The 17,199-nt window shown below is 36.7% G+C and overlaps 1 protein-coding gene across 2 annotated transcripts in view; it reads right to left on the reverse strand.

The window, feature by feature from the left end:
- Positions 1-1,576: 1,576 nt before the first annotated feature.
- Positions 1,577-17,199, reverse strand: part of LOC140205169 (uncharacterized) — a 31,140-nt gene continuing 15,517 nt past the window's right edge. Inside the window, exons 6-11 of one of the 2 annotated variants that reach the window (XM_072272462.1) lie at positions 16,512-16,868; positions 14,971-15,282; positions 11,412-11,738; positions 8,732-9,040; positions 5,525-5,832; positions 1,577-4,890 (exon numbers count right to left, since the gene is read on the reverse strand). In XM_072272462.1, coding sequence (XP_072128563.1) covers positions 5,525-5,832; positions 8,732-9,040; positions 11,412-11,738; positions 14,971-15,282; positions 16,512-16,868 — 1,613 coding nt within the window. In that variant the 3' untranslated portion in view covers positions 1,577-4,890. Of the gene's footprint in view, positions 5,833-8,731; positions 9,041-11,411; positions 11,739-14,970; positions 15,283-16,511; positions 16,869-17,199 lie in introns of both variants that reach the window. The other variant, XM_072272461.1, reaches the window with a different exon arrangement.

Below are 17,199 nucleotides of genomic sequence, written 5' to 3' on the forward strand. Positions count from 1 at the left end.
AGTCGTCTGATATGTTAATGCCCAGAAGTTAATATTAAAGCAGCTGTCTACCACAGATCCCCCAGTGTAGACTGGTGCATGTTCAGCCTCCTTTCCCTTTGTTAAGTGAACAGTCAGCTCATTAGTTTTTCTGATGTTGAGAAAGGGGTTGTTTTGTGGCACCGTTCTACTGGTGACCTATCTCACTCACGTGAACTATATGGGGCAAATGTGGAACAAGTGAGTAAGCACTTAATGCTGTCTAAATTTCTTACTTTATGTATTGCCCCAACAAATACATTATCACAGTTAACGTCTTTAGTTAGCCCTATCTATTTGTCTAAATAAAGGGTCTTTTTTTCCATGATTCAAGCTGGGTTTTGATTTAACAATGCTTTATAAAAGATGTTAAATTTCTTTGGTGGTAGATATTTAGTCACGTTCTTGAGAAAAGAGATGGATGGTATTTTTTCTCCCAGACTATTAATTTCAGTTTATAAATGCATCAGTATATAGTGAAAAGCTTGTTTTGCATACAGTTCATACAGATCAAGTAATTTCACAGTTCATTGAGGTAGAACATGGCAAAACAGTAACAATGCAGAATTAAGACCATAAGACATAGGAACAGAATTAGGTCATCTGGTCTACTGAGTCTGCTCTGGTATTCCATTGTTTGATTTATTATCCTCTTGACCCATTCTCCTGCCTTTTCTCCATAACCTTTGACGCCCTTACGAATCAAAATCATCTCTGTTTAAATTATTCCAAAGACTTGGCCTCCACAGCTGTCTGTGGTAATGAATTCCACACTTCCCAGGTATTGTTTTAATCTAAAACAAGCACGTACCAGGTCGAGATCTTTCCTAGCTTGTTTTTTCTTCCTTCATTCCTTCACCATCCTCTAACTAAAGAGATTCCTCCTCTTAGGGACGATCTTCTATTCTGAGGCTGTGCCCTCTGGTCCTAGACTCTCCCACTGTTGGAAGCAGCCTGTCCAGCTGAGACAGTAATAATACCAGACTGGTTCAAGCAATAAAAGGTGCAGAGAAATTCCAGAGCAGACAAGCAATAGTTATTAAGTGCAAGTTCATATGAGATAGATTGTGAAGTCAAGAGTGCATCTTATCATACAAGAGTCTGATAACAACAGGATAGAAACTGTCCTTGTTTTTAGACTGGTGTATCTTCTGCCTGCTGGGAGAGGGAAGCAAGAATGACTATGTGAAAAACAATGATTAATGCCAAGTTATTTGCATTTCTGTATTTGTGATTTATAACAAACAGGGGCACAGGTAGATCTTCAAGTTCACCAAGTCTACAGTTGAAATGGTCACATTAACATTTTTGCTCAATCCTATTTTCCCCTCAGTTCTCTTCATTCCCAGAAACCCACTAATGAAACTTGAGTCTCAGAAATGGAAATCCCCTGCCTGCTGGAATAGTTAGAATCCAAACTATAGGTGTTACAAATAGGAGGAATTTTCTTAGCTAATAACTAAACACCTAACCCAATAACCAAATAAAAGAATTGTTTTTCCCTAAACTTTTGGTATTGAGTTGAAAATACTGCAGATAGAATAATAGAGAAACACAATTAACATGGACAAAAGGATTATATTTGACAAATCATTTAAAAATAAAAGGCTGTACAAATAATTTATAATTAATGTTCATTATAAAAATGTAATTTTAATGTGATACAATGCAGTGCTCCTTCACAAAGTCGTCAACAAATGCTTCATCAGAGGTTATATTAACATTTATGTGAACTGTTAATGCATCAAGTTTGGTTTTGGTTTAAAAGAACAGGTAACTTCAATTTGTTTCAGCTTAACATCAAATAGTGAAAATCAAGCTGATACAAAATCTGAATACAACTGTGATACAAAATCAAGCTGATACAAGATCTTGAGAACACGTAAATTATATCATTACCATTCATACTGATCATAGAGGACCTTTATATGAATGGTAATCTTATTACATTTGTTCAATTGTGTCAGACATACCATATTCCTAAAAAAACACTTTTAAAATATTTGCAACTGAAATATTTCATACTATCAAAATATAAGCATTTAATATCTGAACCACCACTATCACATCTTGAAAATCTCATTCTAAACATAAAGGGGAGGAGTCAGATTTCTTTATTCTATACAGCTTTGATGTCATATGATAAGGAGTCCACCATTGACAGGCTGGAGGCATGGAGACTGGATGTTCAAGAGGACACACAAGGAACTGAGTGGGAAATGGCATGCTTAAGAGCCCAAAAACAATCAATTAACACAAGAATGAAGTTATTACAATACAAATGGTTAATGAGAACTTATATTACCCTGGTCAAACTGATCCGTTGGTCCCGACATCCCGGACACGTGTTAAATGTTTAGAAGGAAAGGGTACTCTATTTCACTGTGTGTGGAACTGTCCAAAATTTTTTTTAAAACTGGAAAACAGTTGTTCACACTATATCTGAGATTGTTGGAGTAAAGGTGCCTCACCTAGCAAAAATGTGTGTACTACGTATATATCCGCAGAACTTTACTGTTAGTTCAAAACAGTCTATTTTAATTGACTTTGGACTCCTGCAGGCCAGCAGGATGATGGCTTTATGTTGGAACAAAATGGAAAGACCTTCGATACATGTATGGGTGAAGGAGATGGCATCTTGTGTTGGAGAGATTGACTTACATAATCAGAGGAAGGGTAGGAGAATTTGAAAATATTTGGAAACCTTTATTGTAGTTTCTTGGACGTCCTGGTGCACAGTCATTTTCAAATAGCTGTGTGTTCTTGAGTGCTTCTACGGTTTTTTTTCCTGATGTGTTTTTATTTTATTTCTTTGCTAAATATGTGAAATGTTATATTTCTTTTCCTTTGATGATTGTGAAAAACATGATGATATGTTTCAGTATTTAGTTTGATTATTATTATTGTTTATTTGTATATGTGAAATGTATGTAAAATTCAATAAAACTATCGTTTAAAAAATCAATAGCATTGTATGAAGGTGTGTGTCTCTGCTAATTTTGTTCATTGTGTACACTGGATGAATTCCTCCTTTGATAACTACTAGGAACTAATATACAGTTTTATATTTCTGTAGTACTATTGGTAGATTTTTAATTCTGTATTTTATTTGAATACATAATTTGTTTTTCAGTTTATCTTTTTTTATACCTTTATCTATTTCCATGAAACTTCAGCTGATTGGGGCAGCCACTGAATAGTGCTATATGTACTGTTTCCAATCTGTCCCAATTAACCAAAATCCACTGTGCATAGATGGGTGGGTTATGGAGGGCTATGGTCCCAATGCAGGTCGATTGCAGATTAATAGTCCAGCACAAACTAGATGGGCCAAAGGGTCTGTGCCTGTGTAATAATATTTTATGACCCTATTATTCCATGACATGGGAATATCTGGCCAGCGATTTCTCGAAAGGGAAAGTCTTAAGTATCTGGGATGACAATGAGAACCTCAAAGCCTGATGTATGGAAAATATGGAAATCTGCAGAAGTACAGACAACCTCACAGAATACCTATCCATGCACACAGTGAGTCACCATCTATTGAGTCTGAAATTTGCACAATGATCTCACTAGCAAACTCAGAACCTGCAAGATTGCAATGGGAGTAGGCACACTTAAACCTAAGGGACTAGCTAGAAGAATAATTTCAGTATGTCATAAAGCATTGTCACTGCATGATACCCTGAAATTTAACTAATTAAACAAAATAAACAATTTCCATTTAAAATTACAATTGTATTTTGATGAGTCCTGTATTACTTACTTCCCTGGATTTAAAAAGAAACTGCTCATCTGTATTCAGACCATAAATACATACTGTATTTTGTACTGCAAGAGCTATTCAGTACAGAATATAGACATAGTATTTTAAAACCTTTTCAGTAGATAAACTTTTCCAGATACAAATATGAAGATACTTAGTGTGAAAGGTTAGTTTACATTTTCCATTGGAAAAAAAAGTGAGACCAAACATGTTCATTGTTAAATCATTGTAAATCGCACTGTGATTTCCAGAAACTGTACCGGAAATCAAACATCAAAAAGAGAAAGCTACAATCCAGATTCCACCATTAATCTAGAACTGTGCTAAATGACTGACAGACTTACGAATCAAATAGCTAAACTAGTATTATTTACATGATAGATACAAATTAAACTAGTAAGATAAAACTTTATCTCCTCTGGAAAGATAGCATTATCTAATTCTTCCCATGTAAGCTTTCTAGCATGAAAAATAATTTTCTAGGGCAGAATTTCATTCCTTCAAACTTGTTAATGGTAAGTTAGAGAATAGCCTTTCTGTTAAATTTAGATTTTTAAGTCTTTTTTTTTTGTTTTGATACCTCTGTTTTATTTGCTGTGTGCAATTGCAAGTTCAATTACAATTTTTTATTTTGATTGTGTAGGGAATACACAGTGTATGCCATATTCATACAGGCCTAAGATCCCTGCACAGTGTGCTTTAATCAATTAAAGATGCTTGTGAGTGGTAAATATTCTCAAGGGTTTCTCCCTGTTTATAAGCTAGCTTAAAAGCATGTTTCATCTGCACACATAACCTGGTCTCTTTGTAAACGACCCCTAAATGAGTCAATTTCATGACACCAAAGTAAATGATGATCTTTCCAGAAGCTTCTATATTGATTGTATTCACTAAAAATCAATGAATGGTTAATACTGTACAACTGAAATGTTGCCAAACATCCATGTGGCACTCACCCACTTCAAGCTCTTGACACTTGGATTTGCACATCAATTTTTTTCTCAATACCTTTGACATAATATTCACATAACTTCCCGACTCTCTTCCAGAAACTATGTATTCAAGTAGTCAAAGAGGACTGTCTCTCTAATGAGCATATGAATTACCTGTAAATAAAAAATTTTACTTAAGTTTCATTTGCCAAGTAACCATTATGTGCTGCCTCTCATTGACTTAGCATTTGACTAGGTTTTGTACCAATGATGAATACAATCTCATAGCTGGAGCAAGTTGGATCTTCAACGAGTTATGCGAACCCACTTGGCAAAACCAGTAAGTGGTTAAAGGAAAAAAGTACGGGAGCCTCAGGACTACACTTGCTCCATCATCGAACAGTTCCCACAATCTATGAACACACTTCCAAGAGCTTGTCATCTCAAGTTCTCGAGATTCATTGCTTATTTATTATTGTTATTCCTTATTTTTCTTTTGTATATCCACAGTTTGTTGTATTTTACACACTGGTTGTCTGTCCTGTTGGGTGCAGTCGTTCATTGATTCTATTATGGTTATTGGATTTATTGAGAATGCCCACAGAAAATGAATCTGAGCTGTAAATAGTGACATATTTGTACTTTGATAATAAATTTGCTTTTCAACTTTGAACTGAAAACACTTTAAAGAAGCTTCTAATATAAATTCACAAAGAGCTCTGCTCTGCCTCACCACTTATTGTAAGAATTCTGCACTGGAGGTGGTGAAATTATGAACACTGCAAAGTTGTGAAATTACAAAACATACTTAAATCTGTAATGTGAATGTCTTTTCTACAATATCATCGGACGGTGCATGTCGAATTTCACAAATATAATTTTTTGAATCTCCTGTTACGACAATTGGCAGTTCTGTAATTGTGGAGTACAGTCCATTTTCATTCATTTCCGGTACTTCTACCACTTGCTGATCCTTCAATGTCTTTGATCCTTGTGTCCACACTACATCTATATCCACTGGGCAAAAGTGTTCAATCCTGCAAGTAAGAGTGGCATTTCCACCCATTTTCGGCTGAACAGGAGTACACTTGATTTCTGATACTTCAGGAGGCACAGCTATGGAAATAAGACACAAATATGGAATACAATTAACTGTTCAATAGCTTCATTAATAAGCAGCTAAAATACAGTGGATTCTTGTTAATTGGGCCAACAGTTAATTGGGGCAGCCACATATTTGGGACAAATCTTAAAGAATAAAAAGTAAATCCGGAAAATAACCGGGATTCCCTTCATTAACTTGGGACACTATGCTGCTTAACTGGGGCAGGAGACTATTGCTGGACAGTGTCTAAATAATGTCAATCGCGTGCACTGAGTGACCTTTAAACATTACACTGTGCTTAGAGTAAACAGGTTTTAAGTAGAATCAGTTATATATTCTTGTGTTCAAAAAGCGGTGATTTTTGGCACTCATAGTCAACAAGAAATAACCAGCAAAACACTCAGAACTGTTTTGCTCACTGTGGTTTCAAGTATTCAGGCTTGGAGATGCCAGAAACAGCTGGGAGTGAAAATGAAATGATTTCACTTCTTCAACAAGGTACAAATTACAAAGGTATCCACAATCTTCTTGAATGTTACAATGAAAATGAAGATGTGATGGATGCAGTTATCTAAAGCATTGTAGGAAGGCAATCCATTATCTGCACTAGGTGTCAGTGCTGATTTTGTTCATTTACAGACAATCAAGGGAACATGGCAAATGAATTCCTCCATTGATAAATATTTGGAATTGATACTCTGTATAGGTATCGAACAACACCTGTACTGTACAGGTGTTGGTAGTATTCTAATTTGTTCTGTATTTCATTTAAATACATACATTGTTATTCAGTTAAATGGTAGTTTGTCATTTTTATACTTTGTAACTATTTCCATGAAACTTCAGCTAATTGGGGCAGCCGCTTAATTGCACCAAAATGTACTGGTCCCAATGTGTCCCAATTAACTGGAATCCATTGTACTTAATTTACATTAAGAAACTGTACAAACAAAATAAATTAGCTGTATGCAATATCTACTGAAATGAACAAGTCATTCAGCAACCTCTGGCATTCACAATATATCTGACCAAGAATTTCTTAATGTATATGCAATGATACTCTTTCACTTCAAAGTCTGTATTTCTATAGTCTGTGACAATGGAATCTGTACGCAAGCTACAAAATCAGGCTAACTACTAACTACCAAACTTAGAAACTGCCAGCAAATCATTAAAAAGTATAGCTAGTTTATAACATCCTCATAAGACTTGAAAGTTTAATTTGAGAAATATTAAGTTTCCAATAAAAATTAATAAAGCAAGTTTTTTTGTATTTTTCTTCCTTTAGGTACTTCCCTTAATCCAAAATGTACAAATTAATCTGCACAGAGGCTGCCTTATATCTGGAATCTGCTGCCACAGAAGGTGGTGGAATCAAACAGGCAAGGCAAAGGAGGATTATATGGTCATAATGTGTGCATACATAGTCAGTATAGAGAGGCAAAATAGTCGACATGGTTTGTGCATAGTAGGTCATGTCTAAACAGTCTTATAGAAATTTTTGAGGCAGTTACCAGGAAATTTGATGAATGAAAGTCAAAGGATGTTGTCAACACATACTTTAGCAAGACCTTTAACAGGATCCCACATGGAAAGTTGGTCAAGAAGGTTCTGGTAGTAGATGTTTGCCTCTCTGAATGGAGGACTGTGCCTTATGGTGTGCCGCTGGGTCTGTTGTTGTTCGATATCTATATTAATGTTTTGAATGATAATGTGGGAAACTGGTTCAGCAATCTTACAGATGACACCAAAACTGGGGTGTAGGAAGGAAGGCTCTTAAGGTTATCAGTGAGATCTGGAACAGCTGAAAAATGGCAAATTGAATTTAATGCAGACAAGTGTGAAGTGCTGCACATTGGGAGGACAAACCAGATTAGGACTTGCACAGTGAATGGTAGGGCAATGAGGAATGCAGCAGAACAAAAGAGATTTGGAAATGGCCTTCATAAATAAGTGTATTGAGTACAAGAGTTGGGATGTTACCATGAAGTTGTATAAGACACTAGTGAGGCCTAATTTGAAGTATTGTGTGCAGTTCTGGTCACCTATCTACAGGAAAGATATTAATAAGATTGGAAGATTACAAGGATTTTGCCAAAACATGAGCACCTGAATTATAGAGAAAGGTTAAATAGATTAGGACATCATTCCTTGGAGCGTAGGAGAAAGAAGAGAGATTTGGTATACAAAATTATGAGGGGCATAGATAGGGCAGGCTTTTATTCCCCACTGAGTTTGGATGAGACTGGAACTAGAGGTCATAGATTAAAGGTGAAAGTTTAAATATGTACTAGGACCATGGGGAGGCACTCCTTCACTCAGAGGGTGGGGAAAGTATAGAATGGGCTGCCAGCAGAAGTAGTGTATCCAGGTTTGATTTCATTATTTAAGATGCTTGGATAAATATATGGATAGGAGGGCGATGGTCCAGGTACAGGTCAATGGGATTAGGCAGAATAATAGTTCATACTGACTAAATAGGCCAAAGGGCCTGTTTACGTGCTAAAGTGCTCTTTGACTCTAAAAGAATCTGCATGGATGTGGTCAGAAAATGGGCTTACTTGTGTGCTGTACAACTCCATGACAACAATGATTATTATACTTTCTACACAATATATATTTTTACCCTTTACTGAGCAAATGAATGTGTGTGAAGATTCTTTCATCAGACTAGGCAGACAACTTCTCTGTTGGTTTTTCTGTTCTTGGTTGTCACAGATCTCCACGTGAAGAGCCTCACATTGGATTAGACATCCAAAGACAAGAAGTTTCTTCTAAAAACCCATGTACCGTGATGAACAAAAAAAAACATTCTTCTGAACTTTTTGCAAAAATCCTTATCATCTTCAATGGGCTGTTATATGCAATTTTAAAAATATTATTAAAACAGCATTTCTGCAATTCACTCACCTTTCAGGGGAAGTTGCATGTGTTTTTTGAATTCATTTTTAGAATGGTCTTTACATAGAAAGACTAACTCTTTTCCAAAGTCTTCTGCGATCACTACAAAATTAAGGCAACTCTCTATATTGTAAGTTTTCTGAGGGGTACATACAAAATCTGAATTAGTTACTCCTATTTTCACAGGCTCAGCTCCTTTGTACCACTCAAAAGTAAAATCTTTACTTGGAAGATCATACACCCTATAAGACACAGATAAATGATGACCATACAATGGAATCTTTGGCTCAATGTTGAAGTCTGAAAATCTCGGTGCACCTACAATGAAAAGAAATCATATTTAATAGCTACAGAAGACTTGATATGGGCATAATATATTTCCTTGCCTTTTCTTAAGCAATTCTTTGACATTAGGTGTTGGTGACAATGGTAGCAGTTTTGTCTATTTCCACCCATCCTTGAAAAACTGAAGAAAAGTATTAATGCTTTCTCATCATGCCGCTACGTAAAAAGGTAACAGAATTTTGACTCCACTATAACTGTCTAAACCAAACTTAGCAACAATTAGTGTCTCCATTGGGAACACCAGCTATCAGACTACAAGGAAATCCTAGAATTCTGAGATGCCCTGAAGCCTGATGTTAACATATATAATTGCTGGCTTCATCACTGGGCACACAACTGACTCAAATAGTGGAATAGTGATGAGGGGCAGGTAAGGTCTAATTCATGTCACATTGGTAATGACACACCCATGGAATCAATTGAAAGGAATCAACCAGTGGAAAAAGGCAAAGATTGAATCATTCCATTTAATATCAGCGAATGTATACAGTTTACAGCCTGAAATTCTTACTCTTCACAGACATCCACAAAACAGAAGAAAACACCAAAAAATGAATGACAGAAAAGTGTTAGAACCACAAAGCCCCCTCCCTCCTAATGGCAGCAGCAAAGCATCAACCCTCCCCTTCCCCGTCTTCCCACTTGTTTCAGCAGGAAGCATCAGCCCCACCGTCCACCATGCAAGCCCCCAGAGAGACCATGATCTAGAGTTTATCAAAAACTACAGTCCATGACCCAGCACTTCGACGTGCCACAGGCTCTCTCTCTCTCTCACCAACAAGGGAGGAAGAGGTATCACTCCTGTCACAGCAAGAGGTCAGACTAACAGCTCGCTGTTTCGATGTTGCAGTCCCCAGTGCCGCTTATTCGAGCTCACCCAACTTGAGAACCAGCAGACTCTTCCCCCACCACCCCCCCATCAAAAGAGAAAGAGAGAGACAGAAAGAGAAAAACAGGCAGAGTCAGACACAGACAGATAGATAGATCACTCAAGTGCAGAAGCCTCCGACAGCCCCGCTGTCTCTATGTTCTCATCCGTAAAATAAAAATAGACTTAATTTTAGCATAATTATTTGTTAGTATTTTAATATGATTTTTAATGGCCTGCCTTTTTAATTATACTCTATTTATAACTGTTCCCTATTTCAGACAAATTTGACATCATTCAAACTGTCATCGGCTGCCAAGATGGCCTGAGATGTCAAGTACTCAAAATCTGAGACCCGCGTGCAAAATTAAACCCACTGCCTTCTCTGGACAACAACTGGGTGCAGCCAAGTGGGTCCTACAGGTGGCAAATTTAGACAGCATGGTCCATGTGAGTGAAAGAAATACATGTTCAAGTCATGTGGCTTCAATATGGTCCCATGCACCTGGTGTGGTCATTTCCAAGCAGTGGAGGTTTAGGAGGTGTAATTAAAGTATTATCAACACTTTATGTGCATTATTCACATGCGAAGCAGCATTTGCAGGTGGCTAATGATGAAGACAATGGATATTTGTATTGGATGCCTTGCCTGCAATATCCTGGCTAGTTAGCACAGCACTAATACATCCAGAGAACAATGTTCAATTATACTCCAGACCCAGTCTTGTCAGTGAAGTAGACACCGTATTGAGTCAGATGTACAAATCACCACCGGATATCCAGCTTCTGATTTGCTCTGGTATGCTATTGTATGTACACGCCCAGTTTGGTTGTTTCTGATCAGTAGTGATTCCAGGGTATGAATGGTGGGGCAGATTGTCAATGGTCAGTGAACATCAGAAGGAAGTAGTTAGGTCTTTTTCTTCATCTTCAGTGCTTATATGTATTCAATTTACTCAGACTAAGAGAAAGCAGGAATATAGCATATAGCTGCATATCAACAACTAATTAGGTTTTAATCTTCACAAAAAAACTGAACCATCCCTTTTCAGAATGAAAGGAAAGCAAAGGAAGTACAAAATTGGATAATCACAAGTGACCCTCCCCCCATGTTACAGAATTCACCAATTACTGTTCTGAAACCTGAGATTTGAATTAAAATTTAATCTCAGAATTTACGTGAACAAAATAAGTACTCTTTTCAACTCAAATTTCTTGATGCATGTACAAATAGTGTGGCTATGAATCCTGGACGAACATGATATGCACCCTTCCCTAAGAATAGCGACCCTCCTGTACCATCCTCTTCCACCCCCAGCCCCTGTAGAATGGTGGTTGCACATGTGACATTATAATACTCAAATAGTTCTCAATTAACATTCTCAGAGCAGGTCTTGCTATAAACTCTGGCTGCTACTCTCAATAAAAATCTTCTTTCAGATACCACACTTCAATATACAGAAAATTTTAACTCACCTTTAAGAAACAATTGAAAGCATTGGTTCTGGGGTTTTGCAGACAAATTTGAATGATAAGCTTCAACTCTGAATTCAGCTTGATGATCAGCAGAGCTTGAAATCAACGTTAATTTGGTGACTTTGTTGTATAAACCATTTTCACTTTTTAATTCTTCATTAATGATTCCATATTTTGTATTTTCATTTATTCTCACGTTATCTTTGAACCAATCAATTTGAATTTCCTCTGGATAAAACTCCTTTATTTCACAGGCCAAGGTCAATGCCTTCCCAATTTCAGGGTTGACAGGATCACAGGTAATTTCATTTATTTTGGGCAAACATACTATAAAGAGAAATAAGAAAAGCTAAAATACAGCTTAAATTTTGTTTGAGATAGATGTTCCACAAACTTTTTGGTAACATGTATTTTGAATAGAATTAGTGTTTATAAATTAACAGAATGTCACAGCATGGACTATCAACATTTAGCCATCAATTTAAATGTTCACTCAGGTCTCCCGGTATACCAGAAATTGTCACTTAATATTAACTCCGCAAAGAATGAGAAGTAGTTTCATTCCTTCTTGTTACATTTTAACCATAGAACCATAGAAACTACAGCACAGAAACAGGTCTTTTGGCCCTTCTTGGCTGTGCCGAACCATTTTCTGCCTAGTCCCACTGACGTGCACACGGACCATATCCCTCCATACACCTCCCATCCATGTATCTGTCCAATTTATTCTTAAATGTTAAAAAAGAACCCGCATTTACCACCTCGTCTGGCTGCTCATTCCATACTCCCACCACTCTCTGTGTGAAGAAGCCCCCATTAATGTTCCCTTTAAACTTTTCCCCCCTCACCCTTAACCCATGTCCTCTGGTTTTTTTCTCCCAATGCCTCAGTGGAAAAAGCCTGCTTGCATTCACTCTATCAATACCCATCATAATTTTATATACCTCTATCAAATCTCCCCTCATTCTTCTACGCTCCAGGGAATAAAGTCCTAACCTATTCAACCTTTCTCTGTAACTGAGTTTCTCAAGTCCCAGCAACATCCTTGTAAAACTTCTCTGCACTCTTTCAACCTTATTTATATTCTTCCTGTAATTTGGTGACCAAAACTGAACACAATACTCCAGATTCGGCCTCACCAATGCCTTATACAACCTCATCATAACATTCCAGCTCTTATACTCAATACTTTGATTAATAAAGGCCAATGTACCAAAAGCTCTCTTTACGACCCTATCTACCTGTGATGCCACGTTTAGGGAATTTTGTATCTGTATTCCCAGATCCCTCTGATCTACTGCACTCCTCAGTGCCTTACCATCAACCCTGTATGTTCTACCTTGGTTTGTCCTTCCAACATGCAATACCTCACATTTGTCTGTATTAAACTCCATCTGCCATTTTTCAGCCTATTTTTCCAGCTGGTCCAAGTCCCTCTGCAGGCTCTGAAAACCTTCCTCACTGTCTACTACACCTCCAATCTTTGTATCATCAGCAAATTTGCTGATCCAATTTACCACATTATCATCCAGATCATTGATACAAATGACAAAAAACAATGGACCCAGCACTGATCCCTGTGGCACACCACTAGTCACAGGCCTCCACTCTGAGAAGCAATTCTCTACTACCACTCTTTGGCTTCTTCCATTGAGCCAATGTCTAATCCAATTTACCACCTCTGCATGTATACCTAGCGACTGAATTTTCCTAACTAACCTCCCATGCGGGACCTTGTCAAACGCCTTACTGAAGTCCATGTAGACAATATTCAGTGCCTTCCCCTCATCCACTTTCCTGGTTACCTCCTCCAAAAACTCCAATAGATTGGCCAAACATGACCTACCACGCACAAAGCCATGTTGACTCTCCCTAATTAGTCCCTGTCTATCCAAATGCTTGTAGATTCTGTCTCTTAGTACTCCCTCCAATAACTTACCTACTACCAACGTTAAACTTACTGGCCTATAATTTCCCGGATTACTTTTCGATCCTTTTTTAAACAACGGAACAACATGAGCCACTCTCCAATCCTCCAGCACCTCACCTGTAGACAGCGACATTTTAAATATTTCTGCCAGGGCCCCCGCAATTTCAACACTAGTCTCCTTCAAGGTCCGAGGGAACACCCTGTCAGGTCCCGGGGATTTATCCACTTTAATTTTCCTCAAGACAGCAAGGACCTCCTCCTTTTCGATCTGAACAGTTTCCATGATCTCACTACTTGTTTCCCTTAATTCCATAGACTTCATGCCAGTTTCCTTAGTAAATACAGACGCAAAAAACCTATTTAAGATCTCCCCCATTTCCTTTGGTTCCGCACATAGCCGACCACTCTGATCTTCAAGAGAGCCAATTTTATCCCTTACAATCCTTTTGCTCTTAATATACCTGTAAAAGCTCTTTAGATTATCTTTCACTTTGACTGCCAAGGCAACCTCATGTCTTCTTTTAGCCTTCCTGATTTCTTTCTTAAGTATTTTCTTGCATTTCTTATACTCCTCAAGCACCTTATTTACTCCCTGTTTCCTATACATGTCATACAACTCCCTCTTCTTCTTTATCAGAGTTGCAATATCCCTTGAGAACCAAGGTTTCTTATTCCTATTCACTTTGCCTTTAATCCTGACAGGAACATACAAATTCTGCACTCTCAAAATTTCTCCTTTGAAGGCTTCCCACCTACCAATCACATCCTTGCCAGAGAACAACCTGTCCCAATCCACGCTTTTTAGATCCTTTCTCATTTCTTCAAATTTGGCCTTCTTCCAGTTAAGAACCTCAGCCCTAGGACCAGATCTATCCTTGTCCATGATCAAGTTGAAACTAATGTAATCTTTCTAATCAAAAGCCCCATGAGATGTATTTTACAGATCTTTTCAAAAAATAACAAGAATTAATCCAGAATGAATGGGTGCACTACCGTAGGGTGGTTATCAAGACTTTGGAACGTTACCTAGCATTATACATCATCAACCAGAATTGCATCTTTAAGATTTTCAGAAATAGTTAATGCTCAGTCAGGCGATACATGCTGAATATCATTATTTGTGTTTTTCAGAAATAGGATTTTTAATATTCCTTGTAATTTTATCATTACCCAGTCCACTTTGAAACTGATCAGTAACGTCATTCAGTATTAAGCATTCCTCTTCAATGTAATCTAATTATTTAACAGCAAGATTATTTTTCCATGGCCAAAGATTCCTACATTGCAAAAGGAACCCGAAATCAAGAGGTACTCCAGAATCTTCAAGAGTCTCTAAGGCATGAAAGAGGCAAGTAAGTGTAAACAGAGTCCTGGCAAGCAGTCTAGCTATATAATTACATCTACTAATTACACTTACTTATTGTCCTACTGTGTTTAGAGTACTATTATGTTCCCAAGTGTGAGGAACTGGAGTATCTACTTTGCTGACTAGACTCATTGTGCAGGAAAAAGGAATGTTGACTGAAAACTGTGTGAATGCAATGTACAGAATTAAAACATAGATAACTTATAACAAAAAGCTCTATATTGTTTAAATATAGTAAGTTCATGACAAGAAAATAAACATACCTAAACTTTCAGGAATATATTCCACAAACTTTGGAAATAAAAGGGTCTTGTGATTAACCTGACATCGGTATTTACTCTCTAAGTCCAATAACGTTGGAGTTACTGTGCAAGTAGTGGTTAATTCATACAATTTGTTGTCAGGATTCTCAATTATTTCAGATGTTTCAAAGTCCATTATCGCCTTCTTATCTTTGAACCACTGGACAGTAATTTCTTTAGGATAAAATGAATGCACGTTGCAAGAAAGAGTCAACTCTTTGTCTATTCTAGGGTTCACTGGGCCACACAGGATGGGATTAAGTGAAGGAAATGCTGCAAAACAGAAATAATTAAAGTTTTTCTAAGTTCATATGTATATTTCATATTCATGATAAACACACTCAGAATTCAAAACATTTTAACTAAAAAGCACAATGTGCCAGATTATTTTTCAAAATTGTACCAGAGAATCTATAACAGCCACTTGAACTGTGAGATCAGTAATGTGCTTAACAGCACAGTCAAAATATGACACTTTCAACTGTATTGCTTGTATGTATTATAATGGTACATGGTAATCTTGAATGTAATTCTAAGGACAGGATATCCTAAACTTTAGAAAAAAATGTGATGGTGTTCAAAAGTGCTTATTAACATAGCTTATACATAGTTCAACCAATAACTAAGCAATCTGAATCTGCTTGTAGTGAGCGGCATTAAATTATATCAGAATAAGTAATGAAATAAAACACAAAGAAGGAAGAAATAAACATTCCTGGCATTGCTCCTGCATTTTCTACATTACAATAATTTGTAATGTAGAAAATGCAGGGACAATTTTGCACATTAATATCCAAGGAATTACAACTGAAAGTAGAGCATACTTAATAATAAAAAAATTAGTTCACTGGAAGGAAGTTAAAGCAGAAAATTCCTGAAATCAAAACTTTCACCTGTTCTATCAGCTAGCTCTTGAGACAGAGATGTTAGAACAGAACTATCTCACAAACTACTGTATATTCACTACCAGTATCAAGTATTCTTATTTCAGATGTAGAATACACTAGCTGTAGAATACAAAACTAAGGATTTTCCTCATCACAAATCTATAAAATGTGAAATCTGCTTGTGTTTTGTTTATAAGGGCTGAATCAGTGGAACTTGAATCATATGGCATAATAAAACACACATACAGAATCATGGAAGATTCAGTTAGATTGACATCACAACTTAGCACTTTATTATTTCACCATTTGTCTCTCTTAAATATATTCTAAAGGACTGACTGAATGTTCTCCCTTTTTAAAAACATAATAAGAATCCCTTACAAAGAAAGCTTGAATCACAGGAACACAATTTATAATAACTGGGATTTACAGGGATGCCACAGAGATACAAGTAATAAATGATTAAAGTTGAAAGTATTAGTCAGTAAAAAAATACCTCAGTGAAATGTCATTTATTGTCTCTGGCTGAAATATCTCGTAGTAATGTTAACAAAGGATAGATGACTATGCATTTTAACAAAAAGTGTACTATCAAGAACTTAGAATCCGAGTTACCTTTTACATCCAGCTTAATACATTTTTCTTCTGGATGTTTCAAACTCACGTGATCCACTTCACAGAAATACTCATCACCATCATCTTCTTGTACTGTTGCTTTAAAGGTCAACATGCTGTAGACACTGTAAGTGTTGCCAGGAAAACTAAACTCTTTCACATTATGATAATATCGGCCAACAGAGGAAGTTACTTCATCTTCGGTGTCCATCAGGAGTGATTTCTCCCCTTTTATGTTTCTATACCATTTGATTACTAAAGGACGGGGCTTGAAAAAATTTATTGGACATGTCAGCATCACTAAACTGTTATGCTGCACAACATGAGGTATAATTATGTCGGACAATTTAGGAGCAACTAAAGAGAAAAAGAAAGTAAAATCAGTTTAACTTGTATATAACCTCTTTCAGAAAATGTTATAGTATATTTATATCAAATTCATAAAATGAAAAGTCATTTACAATACAGAAATTAAACTGCACATATACTTCAGGCTTGAAATACTTTCTTTGCAACATGTCTAGTCCCCATCCAATTTTCCCATTCTAATTTATTCTCTATCTTATAAACACAAGATGCTGAAAATCCAGAGAAACACACACAGAACACTGGAGGAACTCAGCAGGTCAGGTAGCATCTATGGAGAGGAATAAAGAGTCGACGTTTTGGACCGAGACCCTTCATCAGG

The sequence above is a fragment of the Mobula birostris genome, chromosome 11 (genome assembly GCF_030028105.1).
Source record: "Mobula birostris isolate sMobBir1 chromosome 11, sMobBir1.hap1, whole genome shotgun sequence".
NCBI lineage: Eukaryota > Metazoa > Chordata > Chondrichthyes > Myliobatiformes > Myliobatidae > Mobula > Mobula birostris.